Raw genomic sequence first — 17,524 nt, 5'->3', positions numbered from 1 at the left:
TAGCTGAATGTTTGATTCTACAAAGAAGAGAACAGTTGAGTTACATAGCTGCTTACAGTACCACCAAGGCCAGATAATGTTGGATTACTGATTAAAAAGCGAATGCAGTCAATATTCTAAGCCTGGTTAGGACCAGTAAAACAGAAAAAAATATGTGTAAAATTGGTATTGGGGGTGTTGCTTTGGGTACTAAAGGTTGTATATACAGGCTGCCATGATAAAATCCAGCCCTGGCTGTCCCTTAGCAACAGCAGCCTTGGCTGTCCCCTACCATCTGTGCACTGGCTTGTGTGGATGCATTATATTCTGCTTCTAGTGTGTAGCACGGATACCATATTTAACGATGGGCATGTTTATGATGTTCAAAATCCCAGTTGCCTCTGAGGTTGATGATTCATTTACGAGCTTACACTGTGTGGCCATGAATGGTAAACCTTCCTTTTCAAGTGTTCTTATGGGACAGTTTTATTGCATGCTAATTTCTTAGAACTGTTGAAATCCAACAACTAGGGGCTAGGGAAAAGCTTACTTCTAATATATGCCTTGTGATTTTTTTTTTAGGCTAGGTTACTTTGATTACTGTAGTTATAGTTCTAATGACAACCCTCAAATATACGACTGCATCCACAAATGTGGTTTGTAAGCACCTGCTTGAAGTTGGCATAATTTGTACTCCTCAAATTAGAGTAGGAAAAACAGAATTCCCACAGACAAGTCCAAGAGCCTCAAAGCAAATATTGCACTTTTTAAGGGCTTTTGAATGTATATTTTAACTGTAAATGTAGTTTACTTGATCACCTGCTTAAACACCATGACACCGGAACAACCAATATTGTTTATCTGTTTTCAGGGGAAACGGGCATTGGAAAGTCCACCTTAATGGACACCATATTCAATACAAAGTTTGAAAGTGAACCAGTTTCTCACAGTGAGCCTGGGGTCCGGTTAAAAGCAAGAAGCTATGAACTTCAAGAAAGTAATGTCCGTCTGAAGCTAACTATAGTGGATACCGTAGGCTTTGGGGACCAGATTAACAAAGATGACAGGTATGTATACTGAAAAAAGTTTTGAATTCTAGTAATTAAAACATCACTATATATAAGCTATGTTGACCTACTGTATAATAACACCGGCATAAGTTATATATGCTGTAATAAATTGTAAGGATTTCAAACATTCCTCTAAGTTTTTCTGCTTAAATTAAGTTTTATAAGGTGGAACAAATGGGGTTCTGATACCTATAGGAGAGCATGGAAATTCAGATTCTCGTTAAATTAAAGAACTATGAGGTGAGTGATTTACACCCATCCTCATAGTTCGAGCCGACGTGTGACAATGAAACTGTCACACGTCGGCTCAATAGATCGGGAAGTGAGCGAACACATACCGTCACTTGCTCACTCCTCGATCATGTCCCTGCAGAGAGCCGTGACAGTCACTCCAGCGCTGACTGGCGGAACGGATGGCTCTGCCTCTAGATTGGCAGAGCCAGCTGTCACTCACGCAGCTGGGTGGATCTGGACAGTAATGTCGGGATCTGTCCCGGCTGCAGCGGTCTCAGTATACTGCGAGCTGTAGCTCGCGATATACTGAGAATTGGGTCACGGGAGGATGCTAGTTTTTGTCCTCCCGTGACCCTTAGGAGAACTATGGGGAAAAGCACTGACCCCATAGTTCTCCTTTTAAGGATGAAGCATTTTTCCCCAGATGTGTTTTCCTTTGAACTGATTGGAAACAAAAGGCATGTCAACGTGTGTCATCGCACGTTTTCAAGTGTTCCAGAGCACTTTAAATGTCAACACTCATGTCGATGCATCACATTGTGTTTATGTGTTTTCATGCATTTTTATTGATTTTAAGAAATGCAAAGGTGAGAATACAGCCTTAAAGTGAACCTTTACCCCCTTTTACTAAAAATCACTGAAGATTATTTCACCAAAATCGTTTTACATTCATTAGTTAAACAAAACTTGTTTTCCATTTACTTACAAAAAGAGTTAATCTACTTCCTGGTCCCGTTCTGGCACAAATGATGTAATGTGCCAAAACGTTGCATCCTGGGAAGGTTACATCAGTAGTGCATTGCTGGGAAATCTCATCTGTGATCTCAGGGAAAGGCATTTTCCACCCCTGAGATGATGTGCATGGTCACATGCCCTAGTCACATGTGCCAGAGTTCCAGGAAGTAAAGGGAGTAAAGGAAGTAAAGTAGCCTGCCCTTAGTTAACATGGCCACTGTCAGGAGACTGGGGAAGAAACGAAAAATAAGGTGTGCAAAGAATACAAAGCATGCAGTTATCTAGAAGTGTGTGTTTGTAGATTGTCATTACTGTTGTTATTTTAAAGATATGAGTAGACTTCCTATAGCCAAACTGCTTTTTTTTTTTTTTAGCTTTGGCTAGAATGGGAAAAGAAGGTCTTCTATTTACACTCTATCCAAAGCTATAATCACTAGGGATGTCCCGATACCCCTTTTTTAAGACCAAGTACTGTCCTTCAGGTACTTGCCGATACCAATTACGGATACTTTTTCTTAAAGGGACATGTGACATTTTTCTAAAACAATACAGACTAATGATTTTAGGGCAGTTTCTTTATAATTAGGAAGAACTGTAACTCAGTCCGTGATTATTCAGCAATGGAGAATGCCAGCCAGCAATAGAGGACTACAGATCCCATCAATCCATGATTATACAGAATGGCAACCAGCAATCATGCCATTCTCTATTGCATTTGATTAGCACTGTAACATACACCAATAAGAGAAGAACAATAGACAGCTGCAGTAGAAAAGTTTACTTACCTGCTCTCAGGAGGGTATGGCAGGCTCCAGAAGGGCTGCGAGGGTCACTCAGATGTGTGGCAGTGTGTCTGCGAGCGTTCACCAGGGCTGCATGGGGGGCTGTACTGGCTATTGCCGGGCTCTCCAGGGCTGCATTCATTAGGGCTGCATGTGGGGCTCTCCAGGGCTGTACTATTGGGCACCAGGCTCTCCAGGGCTGCAATCGCGTCTCGCCAGGGCTATATGTGTTGCTCTCTATAGTTGTACCGGCGGATTGCCGGGCATTGGGCTCTCCAGCGCTGTACGGAAGAGTGTGGCGCTGGTATCAGTGCATCCCTAATAATCACTATAATGGGCTGACTCACTGATGTGTGGTAGGCAGTAGGGAGCGGACAAGCGCTGTAACTACCAGACTCACTTTAAAGGAGAACTATGGGGTCAGTGTTTTTCCCCATAGTTCTCCTTGGGGTAACGGGAGGACACAAACTAGCATCCTCCCGTCACCCTAAGCTCAGTCGCTTGCGGTATACTGAGACGCCGCACCTGGAGCGGATCCCGACTTAGATGACGGGATCCGCCCAGCTGCGTGAGTGACAGCTGGCTCTGCCTATCTAGAGGCAGAGCCAGCCGTACCCGCCCCGTCCGTTCCGCCAGTCAGCACTGGCAGATCGGAGCGGGGAGAGGGGAATCCAGCCCCTCCCCCTGTCACGGCAGAGAGCCGTGACAGGATCAAGAGGTGAGGGAACCCGGTATGTGTTCCCTCACCTCCCGATCTACTGAGCCGACCTGTGACAGTCTCATTGTCACAGGTCGGCTTAGAACTATGAGGTGAGTGGAAATCACTCATGTCATAGTTCTCCTCCTTTAAATTTAATTATGTGGAGAAGAACATTGGAATTATTTGCTATGATAAATTATGAAAGACCATAGCCTAACATTTGCAAGGAAACTAAGCAGATGTTTGCACAAATAAACTGTTTATAAACAAGAATGTTTAAACATGACAGAAGGAGAAAATGATAAATTCAGATCTAATGATAATAAATTATCCTTTGTCAGTGTTTGGGAAATGTATGAATGAGTTGGGAAAGCATCAATGTAAACATTTATATTGAATCCACTTGTTTTGTGGTGGTCCTTTAATCAGAACTGTATATTTATATTCGCTTTTACATTTGAAAGGATACTGACCTAAATTCCAGTATCCAGCTGACACGACTGATCTGAATTCATCCAAACATTGCAGCATATTTGCACATTAAAGACTTCTGACCTGCAACAACCCCTTATCTCCCTTTTTGTTTCCTTGTATGGTCAAAATGATCACATCAATCAAAAGTGGTGCTTCCACACAGCTATCCCATGGGCCTTTGCCTGTTGAATAAAGAGCCCATAAGGAAGTCTGGACAGGAAAAGGCAATAATTTACAGTGCTTCAACATAACTTTTTTTTTTCTTCTTAATCATAGATAAATTTAGCTATTAGGTTTTATCTTTTGCTGGTTTCATTATTATTATTATTATACAAAATTTATATTGCGTTAATTGTTTGCACAGCACTCTACAAAATAAAGGGAGACAGTACAGTTACACTTCAGAAAGGTGTAACTGTACTGATGTGAAAGCTCACAATCTCTAAAAAGGAAGGGCAAGTGATACAAAAGGTAGTAACTGTCTTGGGATGAGTTACATAGTTACATAGTTAGTCAGGTTGAAAAAAGTTGTTCAAGAAAGTAAAATTTCAGGTAGAGGCGGGGTGGGAAGGGAAGCAGGCAGGGAAGCCTTCAAAGAAGAGATATGTTTCCAGTGATTGCCTAAAGGAATACAAAGTAGGAGATTGCCTTACAGATTGGGGTAGAGAGTTCCAGAGGATGGGAGATGTTTTGGAGACAGCCTGGAGGTGATCATGGAAGGAGCTGATGAGGGAGCTAGAGAGCAGAAGATTGGTGATGTTTTGATTAATTGGTTATTACTCCGTTTTTGTCTGATCATACGACTTTTTTGTTGCAGGGATATAAAGAGATGAGAACTAACCTCTCTAACTACCTTCATATGTGTTGCCGTGCATCATGGTTCTCAGACAATGATTGGGATCCAGTCATTATAATATAGACCCAAACTGCCAATGGCATGCTTAGTACTAATACTTCTATTATTAGCAATAAGCATGTAATATGCAAATCCACTCTGTAAATGTGGCATGCTGGTTCTGAAACAGCTCCAGTCTATTGGACAGAGCTACGAACAGAGCATGTGTAAACAAAAGTTATATAATAAGTTTTAGGCGGCTTCATAAATCCATCCCACCAGTGTGTACAGACACATTGATTTTAGTAGCTGCCAGATTCCCAGTTTGGATCTGTAGGATCCCATAGTCGATATATCATAAATACAAGATGTGATGTCCTTGCATTCTTTTATCATTTACTCTAACTTTTATACTTGTGTTTTTCTCAGTATATTTCTAATTTTCCTGGGAGGCAGAGATTAACTGTAAATCCAATGTACTGTGTTTAATTTCAGCTACCGTCCTATTGTTGAGTACATAGACGCTCAATTCGAGGCATACCTTCAAGAAGAGCTGAAGATCAGGAGATCACTTTATAACTACCATGACACAAGGATTCATGCCTGCCTTTACTTTATTGCTCCCACTGGCCATTCATTGAAATCTCTTGACCTGGTCACAATGAAAAAACTTGACAGTAAGGTTCGTGTTCATTTGAGGTGATTAACTGCAGGGTTATTCCTGGTAAATGTTCGCCCCAGTTATGACATTTTTAAAATATTTTCCAAATTGTTCAAGCTCTACCTTTTAGCCATATAGGAAAGATATGGTGGCATGTTATGCTTATACCAGTATAGAACTACATTCCAGAAGCCTTTAGAAGTTTGGTTGATGCTCAGTAAAAATCCCCCTCTTCAACAGTAAATGTCTTCTCTTGTATTCATACCATAATGACAGTTTTTGCAAGAGAAATAGAATGTCAATATGTTGGCCTAAATGTTGTTCCAAATCGGCGTTTGTGTTATGTTTACTGGAAATACAGCATCAAATTATTCTGTTGTATGAGTACGTCATAGGTGAATAGATAATTTTAGAAACCGGTTAAAGGCTTAACACTAACTCTGCATTTCCTTCCTCTTGAGCAGATCTATCTTCAAGACAACAGATATTAACATTCACAGCAGTCTTGTTTGCTGTAGGTGACTTGTTATGACACCCCCTTAAAAATTCACTAACCTATGATTACAAGTTCCCTGCACCTTTCTTGGCATTATATAGTATTCACAGTTTTTATAGTTTGCTTATAATCCACAACTCCCTTTTTTCTTACATTTGTTACAAATTGGTTCTTTATAATTTTCCAATATTCAGTCGTTCTCTCTTCTTACCATTCACAGAGAGTATAATGAGGGGAATTTATCAAAACTGGAGCAGCCAGAATCTGGAGCAGTTGCCCATGGTAACTAATCAGCTTCTCTCTTTAATTTTCAAAGCTTATCTGAACAAACTGAAGATAGAAGCCGATTGGTTGTCTCCAGATTCTGCCTGCTCCAGTTCTGATAAATTTCCCTCCATGTGGTTTGCTTGTGTAAACAGACATTCTTCTGACTGGGAAGGCACTAGGTGCTTTAAGCAAACAGTGAAATAATTTGCAGACAAAAAGCCTATTTGTTTGTCTACTTCTCAATAGGTTGTGTATGTCTTCACAATGCTTTGCAGTGTCATTGAGTTCGGTCATTCACTCGGCTGCCCTCGGCAGCTTTGTGAATAGACCCCTCAGTATTTACTTTTGTTGAATCACATTCATTTTTACAATGTCAGAAAAGTAAACTAAGGGGTGACCGTGGGCATGCTTTGTGGTTCACTGGGGCAAAAAAAAAAAAATAGTGCATGCATCATTCTTTGGCATAGCACCGCACATTAGTGTGCTGAAACACACATCGATCTCAAAGTGCATTGTAAATGACTGGCGCCCCTTTATTGCACATGCACTACTTTTTTCCACCGCACTGTGATGCACGTTATTGCAGTAACACACATTGCGGTGTGGTGGAATGCATTGTGGCCAAGAGTTCAGTTTGAGTGCCATTCAGATGAATGGCAATGCACTTGCTGCACTGTAACGCATAGTAGGTGCGTTGTGTGGTAGCATGCATTAAGCGCACGGAACCGTGCAAAAAACAAACCACACTGGTCTGAATAGGCCCTCAGAGTCCTCATAGCTTCTTCAATTTGTGCACACCAAGGTCAGCGCCTCCATTTGTGCAGCAGTCTTGCAGCGATAAGACCGCCTACCGCTCCTCCCTGCTATCACCGATAACTGCACCCACATCTCCGCCCCATTCTCTTTCTGCACTTACTCACCAAGGTGAATGCTACATTGTGCAGAGGCATGCTAAGTTGCTTAGCCACTGGGAGTGCTGAGTTAGCAAACCTCTGCTGAACGCTGTGCTGCAAGTCAGCCCTCAGCACTGCTAACTTAGCACTCACAGCGAAAATGAATGTGGATGCAGAGTGCTGAGTGTGACGGAGATGGTGGGGACAGAACACCAGCGGCCAATTTAACTGGGCACACCTGGCAGCGCTGGAGAAAGGTGCCTGAACCCCGATGGAGGAAATCAATTCAGTATGGGAACCTCCAATTTAATGTTTTGGTGGACGAGCACACCAAATATTCATTGGACAATGGTTTTTATTAGTCAAAAATATTACCCTCCCCCATTTTGCTTAGCACTGTGCAGCCAAAGCATTCAGTGAAGCTGCTGCAGTGAACTGAAGTGCTGCAGAACAGCTACTCAGCACTTGGCTAAGGAACTGGACGTAAGATCCAGAGACGGGATTAAAATACTACAGATACTGTAACCCTTCCCTGCTCTGTCTAATACAAAAAACATTTTTTTGCTGGATTTGGGCTTTAAGGCAAACAGTAACCTCTAACAACAAGGTCAAATTGATTATCCACTGATTTCAGAATTGTTGCAGTTGGTTTCTGCATATCGCACATCCTCCTTGCTCCTTGAGTTGCCATATGAAAATATTCCTTTTTAATGTTTTTGTAAGAGATATAAAAGTAAATATACATTTTACACTTGGGGTACCCTCATTACCCTCAACACAATAAACTGCTTCATGTTGACATTTTTTGTTCAGGTTTAGCAAGTCACTCCTTTAAACAAATTTTAAAGGTTTGCTCTGTTGTTTCACCAGTTTCGAAGGAATGCTGTATGTACGTGTGTACTAAAGCATCACTTTCATGTCTGGTTTAAGTGATTTTTGTTGTAAGATGTTACTTTGATGGGACTTTGATGTCATTATTCATATTTACTTGCCCCTTGGGCCTTTATTTAACATTCTATTAATAAAGCACCAACATTTGCATCTCAGAGGATGTTAGTCTAGTCTCTCATTTGGGGACCATTCGTACATCTGTAGGCCATTCCCATCTGCAGCAGACATCAATGAAGAAGTGTTGATTGGTCGCAATGGAGTTTTCCCAGCTGATTGCGGTTTCTTTCCATTGAAAGAGACTTGGATGTCTGTAAAGTGCTCCTCCTCCCTTATCCATAGCCACAAGCATGCATATTTGCCTGAAGCAAACTTGCAGGCCTGCACTACCATCTGTTGTTAAAAAGATTGTTCGTGGGCAAGAACCTGCATCAGGAGTCACAATATCTTTAAACATGTTTACAGTATGAAGCCTAAATCTCTACAGTTCAGACACAAAAGCTTGACCCTTTTTTGTGTAAGGAACCCAGGGAGGCCTTTGTGCAAATGGACTGCACTGGCTGTCTCTGGAAGGCTGGTTTTGAATATCGATTTCCATGTTCCACTTTAGTCCAAATGTGATGCAAATTTTGTGAGATGTGTGTCTGGAAGGGACCTGATACAAAGAGTACTGGCTCACTGTCATTTTGTACTTTAGGTGAATATCATCCCCATCATTGCAAAAGCAGACACCATTGCCAAAAACGAGCTGCACAAATTCAAAAGTAAAATCATGAGTGAGCTCGTCAGCAATGGAGTTCAGATCTATCAGTTTCCTACAGATGAAGAGACTGTCGCAGAAATCAATGCTACAATGAGCGTAAGTTATATTGCCATATCGTTTATATTTGCCACCGATAATGCCTGTGTTTGTTACATTGTTCTAATGCCTTCAATGGAGCCATAGCAAGATTCTCATTCAGTTTACAATTGGGTGTTTGATTCAACCGCCTCTTGAAACAATAACATGGTGTGTCCTGTGTTGTGACCAGTCCTATGCCTGGAGGGGTTGCGGAGATGCTGTCATGACTCTTGCAGCAAATATTTGCCTGTCCAATATGTTTCTTTGTGTAATACACTCCAGCAACTTGAGTATTCAATACATCTCCATCTTAACTGACACAATAAACAGGACATTAGATTTAATAGACAATACACACTGAGTGGCCACATTATTATGACCACCTGACGTTTGTAGTCAAATTGGCTATAATTTTGCACTGAAGTTGCTAGAGGGCCAGACCATTATAAATAGGGAATCAGGTTGTTTACCACGACAGTAGAAGTTATTTTTTTCTGAAGATATGGGTAAACAACGCGATTTAACAGCCTTTGAACGTGGGATGATTGTTGGCGTGAGCCATGGAGCGAATATCAGCAAAACAGCAGAATTAGTTAAATGTTCAAGAGCAGCTGTTGTTAAAGTGTTTAAAGACTGGACTGTCAGCCGAGAATCTGGGTCTGAACGTGCGAATTGTGGCCGTCAGCGACTAGTCAATGTTAGGGCAGAATGGAGAGTGGCAAGACTGGTACTAAACAACAGAAGGGCAACAGTGCAGTGTCAGATTCCTCGCATCACCTTTCAACATCTTGTGGAGTCACGAGGCGGCCCAACGAAGTCATCTCGTGGCCCAACAAAGTACTGATGGGGTGGTCATATTAATCTGGCCACTCAGTGTATACATGTTGAATATATAAATTATAGATTTTTATTTTTTTTTCGTTCTTGGAGTCTTACAGCTGTCCCACACAGAAAGCTTAATAAAAAAACCTGTACTGAGAGTATGTTGAGGTCAATAAAGGCATCCACCATATTTCTACATGCCTAGCTGCCTCTGATTGTCGTCATTTCTGATTAGTGGCCCATAAAAAGTATGAAGCAAGTAAATTCAGAAGTTCTGATCTGCATACTTGTTTCAGGTCACTCACTTGGGAAAATTGGCATTAAATAAGCATGGCTGCCAGATAGCTGGCATTTTTAGAAGGAAAGGTAAGCAATGGCAGCCTACATATATGTATCTCAGTAGAGGTTTCCTGTAAAGCTTTAGTCATAGTTTTATATTATGTAATGTATTTGAGCCAGAACTCAAGGTAGGGTCTAAATACAGAGTAGTAGGACATACAGTATATGTAAACTTTCACCCGCCCCAGAAGAATTTGTCATTTTGTTCAGCCAGTCTTGTGATCTTGACAACATAGCCTGGTTGTGGACCTCAGCTGCAGTTTAGCAGTACAGTTTGACCTAGGATATGTAACAGACCTGCAAAGTGATCAATGAAGGAGGAGCAGCAACACACTGACTCCTCACTCTGCTTTTATTTCCTGTCAACAAGCTCAAAGTGTTAGTCTGACAGCACTGTAAACTACAGCAAAATGACTCGACTCCTACGACTGGCCCTCACCCTCTTATTTTTCTTCTGCCTATCAGGGGCTTTTTGAAAGTTGCAAATACTTGTATTTAAAAATACATTTAATATATTTTTTTAATGATTGCTTAAATCCATTCATTGCGTTTTTAATTTGTGTCTGGAATTCAGTTTTAATACAACATATGCAAATATACTGTTACTACTTGAAAAGCTGTGTAAACCATTGCTGAACACCTGGATTGATATCTGTGCTTACATGACCTGTAGATCAGGACCACAATTCCTCAGGAGTTGTTTGCTTTCTATCTGTTGTTCATGCCTTAGGTCTCATTCACACTGCCGCACGTATGCGTGCGTACGTGCGTATTGTACCATATGCAACCTATGCAAATAAATGGCTCTATACACACAGCCGCGTATAGAGCCGTATATTTGCGTAGCGTATATATGCGCAAAAACAGAATGGAACAGAGATGCGTCCGGGCAGCGTATTTCTGCGTGTTTACGCGCATATACGCGTCTATACATGCGTACAGCACATTAAAAATTCCATTACGAGTGATGCATTCTGGGATTGCATATAGTGCACGCATATACGCTCGTATATACGCGCATAGACGCGTATATATGCAATATACAATTTTGCTTGCGTTGTGTGTGTGAATGAGGCCTTAGATTTTATGTTTCTTAATTTGCCAAAATTGGAATTTGACTTGTTACAACATTACTTGGCTGCAAGCTTTCCTCACATGCAGATTGTTTTTAAAGTTTGTTCAGCTTCTACTGCATTTACTCTGTCTATAGTATATTACATGCATTGCTATTGTTGTTTTTCTTTCTTTTAAGACTTTCCTAACTTTAAGCCATTTCATATTTTATATTTTTATTATAGGTGCACCTTCCATTTGCAGTGGTCGGCAGTACAGAAGAAGTAAAAATTGGCAACAAAATGGCTAAAGCTAGGCAATATCCCTGGGGTATTGTACAGGGTAGGTTTCCAAGACATGTTTGAATTACGTCTGTTTGATTTATAAGTACTTTCCTGTGACGTCAGTGTTCGTAATGGCTCATAGTTTTTAGCATATAAAGACTGCCTCAACAGGTCAGTTATGCCTGGAAGGCTAGCCTGCTGATACTACTGTTACCTGTAAAGCATTTTCAGTCTCACTTTACCCTTGTTGTTCTTCTGTATTCCTATCAGTTGAGAATGAAAACCATTGTGATTTTGTGAAGTTGAGAGAAATGTTAATACGAGTAAACATGGAGGACTTGAGAGAACAGACGCATGCTCGCCACTACGAGCTGTACAGACGCTGCAAACTTGAAGAAATGGGATTCAAAGACACCGACCCCGACAGTAAACCCTTCAGGTAATCATGGCATTTCCTTGGCATAGCCGCACATTTAACTGAGAAAAAATGAAAAAGCAGAGCATTGGGTTTTTTTTTGCATGGAATAAATTTGTAACACAGTTTGGATAACTGAACAGAAGGAAATGCTTTTGGGCTGTGCAGTTTGTTAAATAATATTCGTAATTTCCTTTGCTCAGCAGTAAAAGAAAATGTGTATGTTCAGCACAGGTTATAGCATAACAAATACCTCGGTTATCTCACATGTGTGATATTTTTCCAACCAATCATATATTTATCACACAGTCCAGTCAGCTGAGCTAGTGGTACACCATATGATTTTGCTTCTGTGCTTACACGTACAGTAGATTATTCGTTGTTTTACCACAGCAGCTGTCAAGCATTTAAGGAATTTCTGACTGACTTCCTGCATGCCTGAGGCCTCATCTAGCCATATTAGGCTTGGAAACAAGATATAGGCCCAACTTATCAGTTCTCTTATGGGAAACACCCTGGAAGTTAAAGGCTGTTTTCATTAGCACTATGTATGTGTTTGGACATATTCATTTTTACTTCTGTTTGTGCAAACTGAATAAAAATAGTGTAATCCCATCACACTTTTGTAAGGACATTTACTGCCTGCTGTGTCCCTACGGAATATGTGTACAGCCTACTCTAAAATGGCCAGTATTGTTTCTGCTCAGCGGGATACCGTATATTTTAAATACTGTAGTACAAGAAGATATCAGGACCAGCCTTCCCTCCATTCATGGAGTTCTCTCTGATGTGTTAAGCAGAGCCTACTCTGTGCGACATAGATTAACACTGCAGCCTGCATCTTATGGATGAGTTGTTTAATGCAGACCGCTGTGTAGCTACATTGTGGTACATAGAGGATAACGATACCCACTCTCCATTGTAATTTTCCTAGGTCTATTTTACTGTTAAATCTAGTCCTATCTTTTAGTTGAGTAAACCATACAATGTTAATAAATGAAGATCACAAGACAGATTGTTCTCAGAGAAGTTCATAAAGAAAAAAGGATTGTTTGACCTCATTGAACAAAAGTATTAACTGCCCTTTAGTGACACGTTCTCTTCTTTCATCTCCTGAAAGTGGTAACTAGCAAGTTTTTTTAGTCTGCATGGAAAATTTAGTAGTGGTTAGCTTTTGCATTCATAGTTGTAAATTCATACTGGTTTGATCTGATGCCATCTGATGGGCCTAGAGAAATGTGCCACTGTATGTGTCAGTATTTTTCCACAGATAAGTGATGCAACTTTGTATTTGCAGCATAGTTAAAAAAAACAGTTTTGTGAAGTACATATGTTCTTTCTGTTACCAGCCTCCAGGAAACATATGAAGCAAAGAGGAACGAATTCCTTGGGGAACTACAGAAGAAGGAGGAAGAAATGAGACAAATGTTTGTCATGAGAGTGAAGGAAAAGGAAGCTGAACTTAAAGAAGCTGAAAAAGAAGTAAGGAAAGCTTGGTCAATGGACACTGCTTACTCTGAATTATTTTCTTTGATCTATAGCATTTTACAAACAAATAAAAAGTACAACAAAAGCACAAGCCTTCACAATGAAATGACCAGAGGAGAACGTTAAGTAAATGTTTGTTTTGTGTACACAAATCAGAGGCAAGACTAAAGTATATAGCATTAGATATTTTCATCTTACCTATTTTTGCTTTTTGGGTGTATAGTCGTGTGGAAAAACTAAGGAGTTTGCATGGAAATAGTTGACTTTTTCAACATATTTGAACAGGCAAACATGAGATTTTGATTCAAATAGTGACTACAGATAAAGCTGATACACTTGAACAAATGACGCATAAAATTGACATGAAGTATCTATTTTCAAGATCTAAATTGACAAAAATGCAGATTTGTCATATACAAAAAATAAGTACATCCCCACATTTACAATCAGGTGTTCTAGATTAGATACCAATGATTAGAACCTTCTTATGGAGTAGGTAGGTAAAACTTGTCTTATTTAAACCTCAGTAGAGCTGCAGCTAACGATTATTTTCAAAATCGATTAGTTAGCCGATTATTAAGTTCGATTAATCGGTTAATCGGATAAACAATCAAATACATTTTTTAAAATGGCTCCAGTGATGGACTACTAGTTTGTATTGAGATTGCACTCCATCACAGGAGCAAGATTGGAGCGGTAGAAGTAAATAAAAAAGGAAAGAAAAAAAAATAGTGGTGTGCAATATAGTGAAAAGGAAAGTGTAAAATTATACAGCAATGAATGCAGAATGGCACCGACTATAGAGGACTCCAAAACCCAGCAATAGTACATTATAGCTGGCGGTATTCTGCATTGCACTGTATAATGTACTGTTGCTGGGTTTTGTAGTCCTCTATAGCTGATGGTACATTGTGCTGTATATTATACATAGGAATACAAATCCCAGCAATACATTGTACACTGTATGTATAATGTACTATTGCTGGGATTTGTTGTACTCCTCTATAGCTTGTGGTATTCCACATTGCGCTGTATAATGTATTATTGCTGGGATTTGTAGTCCTCTATACAGCTCAGTGCAGAATATCACCAGCTATATAGGAGTACAACAAATCCCAGCAATAGTACATTATACATACAGTGTACAATGTATTGCTGGGATTTGTATTCCTATGTATAATATACAGCACAATGTACCATCAGCTATAGAGCAATACAAATCCCGGCAATACATTATAGAGCACCATGTGTGGGAAAGTGGAGGCTTAACTGAGCAGTCTTCCAGCAACTTGCTTCTGAGATCGGACCTATCAGCGGCTGTCATCCGCCCACACCTGCTCCTCCTTACTACATCTCCCCACGTCCCTGTGCCGATCGTGGATGTGGGCGGGCGGTGAGTGTGAGGCGGGGAGGAGGTGCGGCGTGAAGAGTGTGGATGCTGGCGGGTCTGGCAGCGGCGAGCGTGAGGTGAGGAGGAGGTGTGGCGCGCTGCGTGTGTGGAGCCGTGAACAGGGCCAACTGATCAGAAGCCGATTAATCGATTATTGAAAAAGTTGACAACTTTTTCAATAATCGATTATAATCGATTATGTCGATTAGTTGTTGCAGCCCTAAACCTCAGAGTCTGGTGTTTTCATTGTAACTGACATGTGTCATCGTGCCAAGATCAATAGAGCTATCTAAGGCCTTTCGAAAGAAGGTTATTGATGCCTATGTGTCTGGCAAGGGATTTAAAAAGCAAGACAAATGATTTTCAATCAATCATTCCACTGTAAAGAACGTAATCTACAAGTGGCATTGGCAGTAAGTCCAGGACTGGCCAGCCCAGTAAATTCAAGAGCTTACTGTATGATGGCAAAAGAAGTCTTCCGAGAACCCCAAAATGTCATCATGAGGTGTTCAGGTAACTCTTGCAACATTTGAGGTCAAGGTGCATGCATCTGCAGGCAGAAAGAGATTGCACTAATTCAACATGCATAAAGGATGCGTTAGGAAAAGCCTAAAAACAGTTTGCCATTGCATGTATAGGCAAAGACAAGACCTTTCTTAACAATGTACTGAAAACTGATCAAAGATGGAGATGTTTGGTCACAGTAACAGTAGACTTGTTTGCTGCAAAACAAACAGTATTTCCAACCTCTTAACTGTGAAGGATGTGGGGGGGAAATGTTATGGTTTTGGGGTTGCTTTGCTGTTTCAGGGCGCGGATAGCTCGCAGTCCTCAAGTCAACTATATATTCTGCATCATATCAAATAGTGCTTAATGAGAACTTGAGACCATCGGTCCAACAGTTGACGTTGAACTGGTAACCAGGCAATGGCCCAAAAAGAAAACATAGAGGCTTATGGACTGCCCTAGTCAAAGCCCTGATTTGATCCCCATTGAAATTTTGTTGGGGTATTTTGAAACTGACGGTTATACCAGGAAACTAACAAGCATCTTGCAACTGAAGGAATTTTGCATGAAGAAGTGGTCAGCTTGTCTGTGGTAGCATAGGCTTTTAAACACACTCTTGGCGGCTATAGCCCCCCCACACACACGTTGGATATAGTTAACGCTAAACCGATGACCTGTAAAGGGTTTTAAAGTGTCACTTAAGGAGCGTTTTGGGTACTGAAGTTTGTCACCATTTCACGGGAATGCACAATTTTAAGGATTGCCATGTTTGGTATTAGTTTACTCGATACAACCTCATCTTTTATACTTTTATTATAATTTTTAAAAAATGGTTATTATATTGTGTTTTTTGGGCACCAAAATTAATTTGAATGCATTTTGTACTAAATACTTGGGCTTGATAAACAGTTGTGGAAATATCATGTGACATAACATAGTGCAGCTGCCACCATTTTATTCTTCACAGTCTCTGCATCCAGGAGGAGGGGGGTTAACTAACCTTCAGACCTAAAATGTGTGTTTCAAGATGCATGCAAAAATTGCTCTGGCAGTGAAATAGTTAAAGTAGATTGCCGTTATCTGTAGGCACTGTTTGACTATAGATCTATTGTTTGCCTTTTCAGATATGTTGAATAAGACAACAATTTCAAAGGATGTACTTCATAAGAATTAAAGGAAAACTATGGGGTCAGGGCTTTTCCCCATAGTTCTCCTAATTGTCACGGGAGAACACAAACTAGCGTTCTCCCGTGACCCAAAGCTCAGTATACCGCGAGCTACAGCTCGCGGTATACTGAGACGCCGCAGCCGGGACGGATCCTGACAATACTGTCTGGATCCACCCAGCTGCGAGATTGACAGCTGGCTCTGCCTATCCAGAGGCAGAACCAGCTGTGCCCTCCCCGTCCGTTTCACCAGTCAGCGCTGGAGGATCGGATAGGGGAGGGGGGGATCCTTGCAGGGAGCCGTGAGTGACAGTCACGGCTCTGTGTAGGGATAGATCGAGAAGCGAGCGAGCAACGGTATGTGTTCGCTCACTTCCCGATCTACTGAGCCGACCTGTGACAGTCTCATTGTCACAGGTCGGCTCAGATTATGAGGCTGTGTAAAAATCAGTCGCCTCATAATTCTTTAATTATTTATCTCGTTCATTGTGTATTATTATATGACCAAATTTGATCCTAGTCTTTAGCATCTCCTGCATTGTTGCAAATTGCTAGACGTTTTCATCTCTTTCCAGTCACTAGCAAGATAGCAAAGACAGGGCAAATCAGTGTGCTGCTATAGTCTGCTACAAAGCTATGATTGGCAGATACTACAACCTATGGCTTTTAAGAAGCTGGGAACAGTTTCAGCCCTCAACCTTGTGTTTTCCATTTTTACAGTGCAGATGAGCGATTATATTACCAGGTAAATACACACAAATTAATTTCCTCAATTTGTAGGGCTCCAGTGCCCATTCCTGTTATTATTCTTACATTGACTGCTAGGTATCTCGGTTAAACTTCTTGCATGCCATATACCTTTTTTGATGGCTTATCCATGCTGTTTGCCATCAGCTCCATGAAAAGTTTGACCTCCTCAAGAGGACTCACCAGGAAGAGAAGAAGAAGGTGGAGGACAAGAAAAGAGAGATTGAGGATGAAGTCGGCATGTTCCAGAAGAAGAAAGCAGCCACGCAACTCCTCCAGTCCCAAGCCCAGCAAGCTGGATCCCAGCAAACCAAGAAAGACAAGGACAAGAAAAAGTAAGCCACCCTGTGTGACCTTTCTCCCATCCCAGCCTTTGGCTTTGGCATGAATGTGGCTACCTGCCATCTTCTCATCTTCATATTGGGAAACTGGTCTTATATACTTTTATTTATTTGGTT

General features: G+C 40.9%; 1 protein-coding gene across 5 annotated transcripts in view; it reads left to right on the top strand.

Moving 5' to 3' along the window:
* The window catches only part of SEPT11 (septin 11), a 36,229-nt gene that overhangs the window by 2,050 nt on the left and 16,655 nt on the right, over positions 1-17,524 (top strand). For all 5 annotated transcript variants that reach the window (XM_018576188.1, XM_018576186.1, XM_018576187.1 and 2 more), the window contains exons 2-8: positions 851-1,046; positions 5,305-5,491; positions 8,712-8,873; positions 11,315-11,411; positions 11,624-11,792; positions 13,118-13,250; positions 17,214-17,401. In XM_018576188.1, coding sequence (XP_018431690.1) covers positions 851-1,046; positions 5,305-5,491; positions 8,712-8,873; positions 11,315-11,411; positions 11,624-11,792; positions 13,118-13,250; positions 17,214-17,401 — 1,132 coding nt within the window. The remainder of the gene's footprint in view (positions 1-850; positions 1,047-5,304; positions 5,492-8,711; positions 8,874-11,314; positions 11,412-11,623; positions 11,793-13,117; positions 13,251-17,213; positions 17,402-17,524) is intronic.

The sequence above is a fragment of the Nanorana parkeri genome, unplaced genomic scaffold, assembly GCF_000935625.1.
Source record: "Nanorana parkeri isolate BGI_ZX_2015 unplaced genomic scaffold, ASM93562v1 scaffold59, whole genome shotgun sequence".
Taxonomy (NCBI): domain Eukaryota; kingdom Metazoa; phylum Chordata; class Amphibia; order Anura; family Dicroglossidae; genus Nanorana; species Nanorana parkeri.
This window is presented reverse-complemented; position numbering and strand designations above follow the sequence as displayed.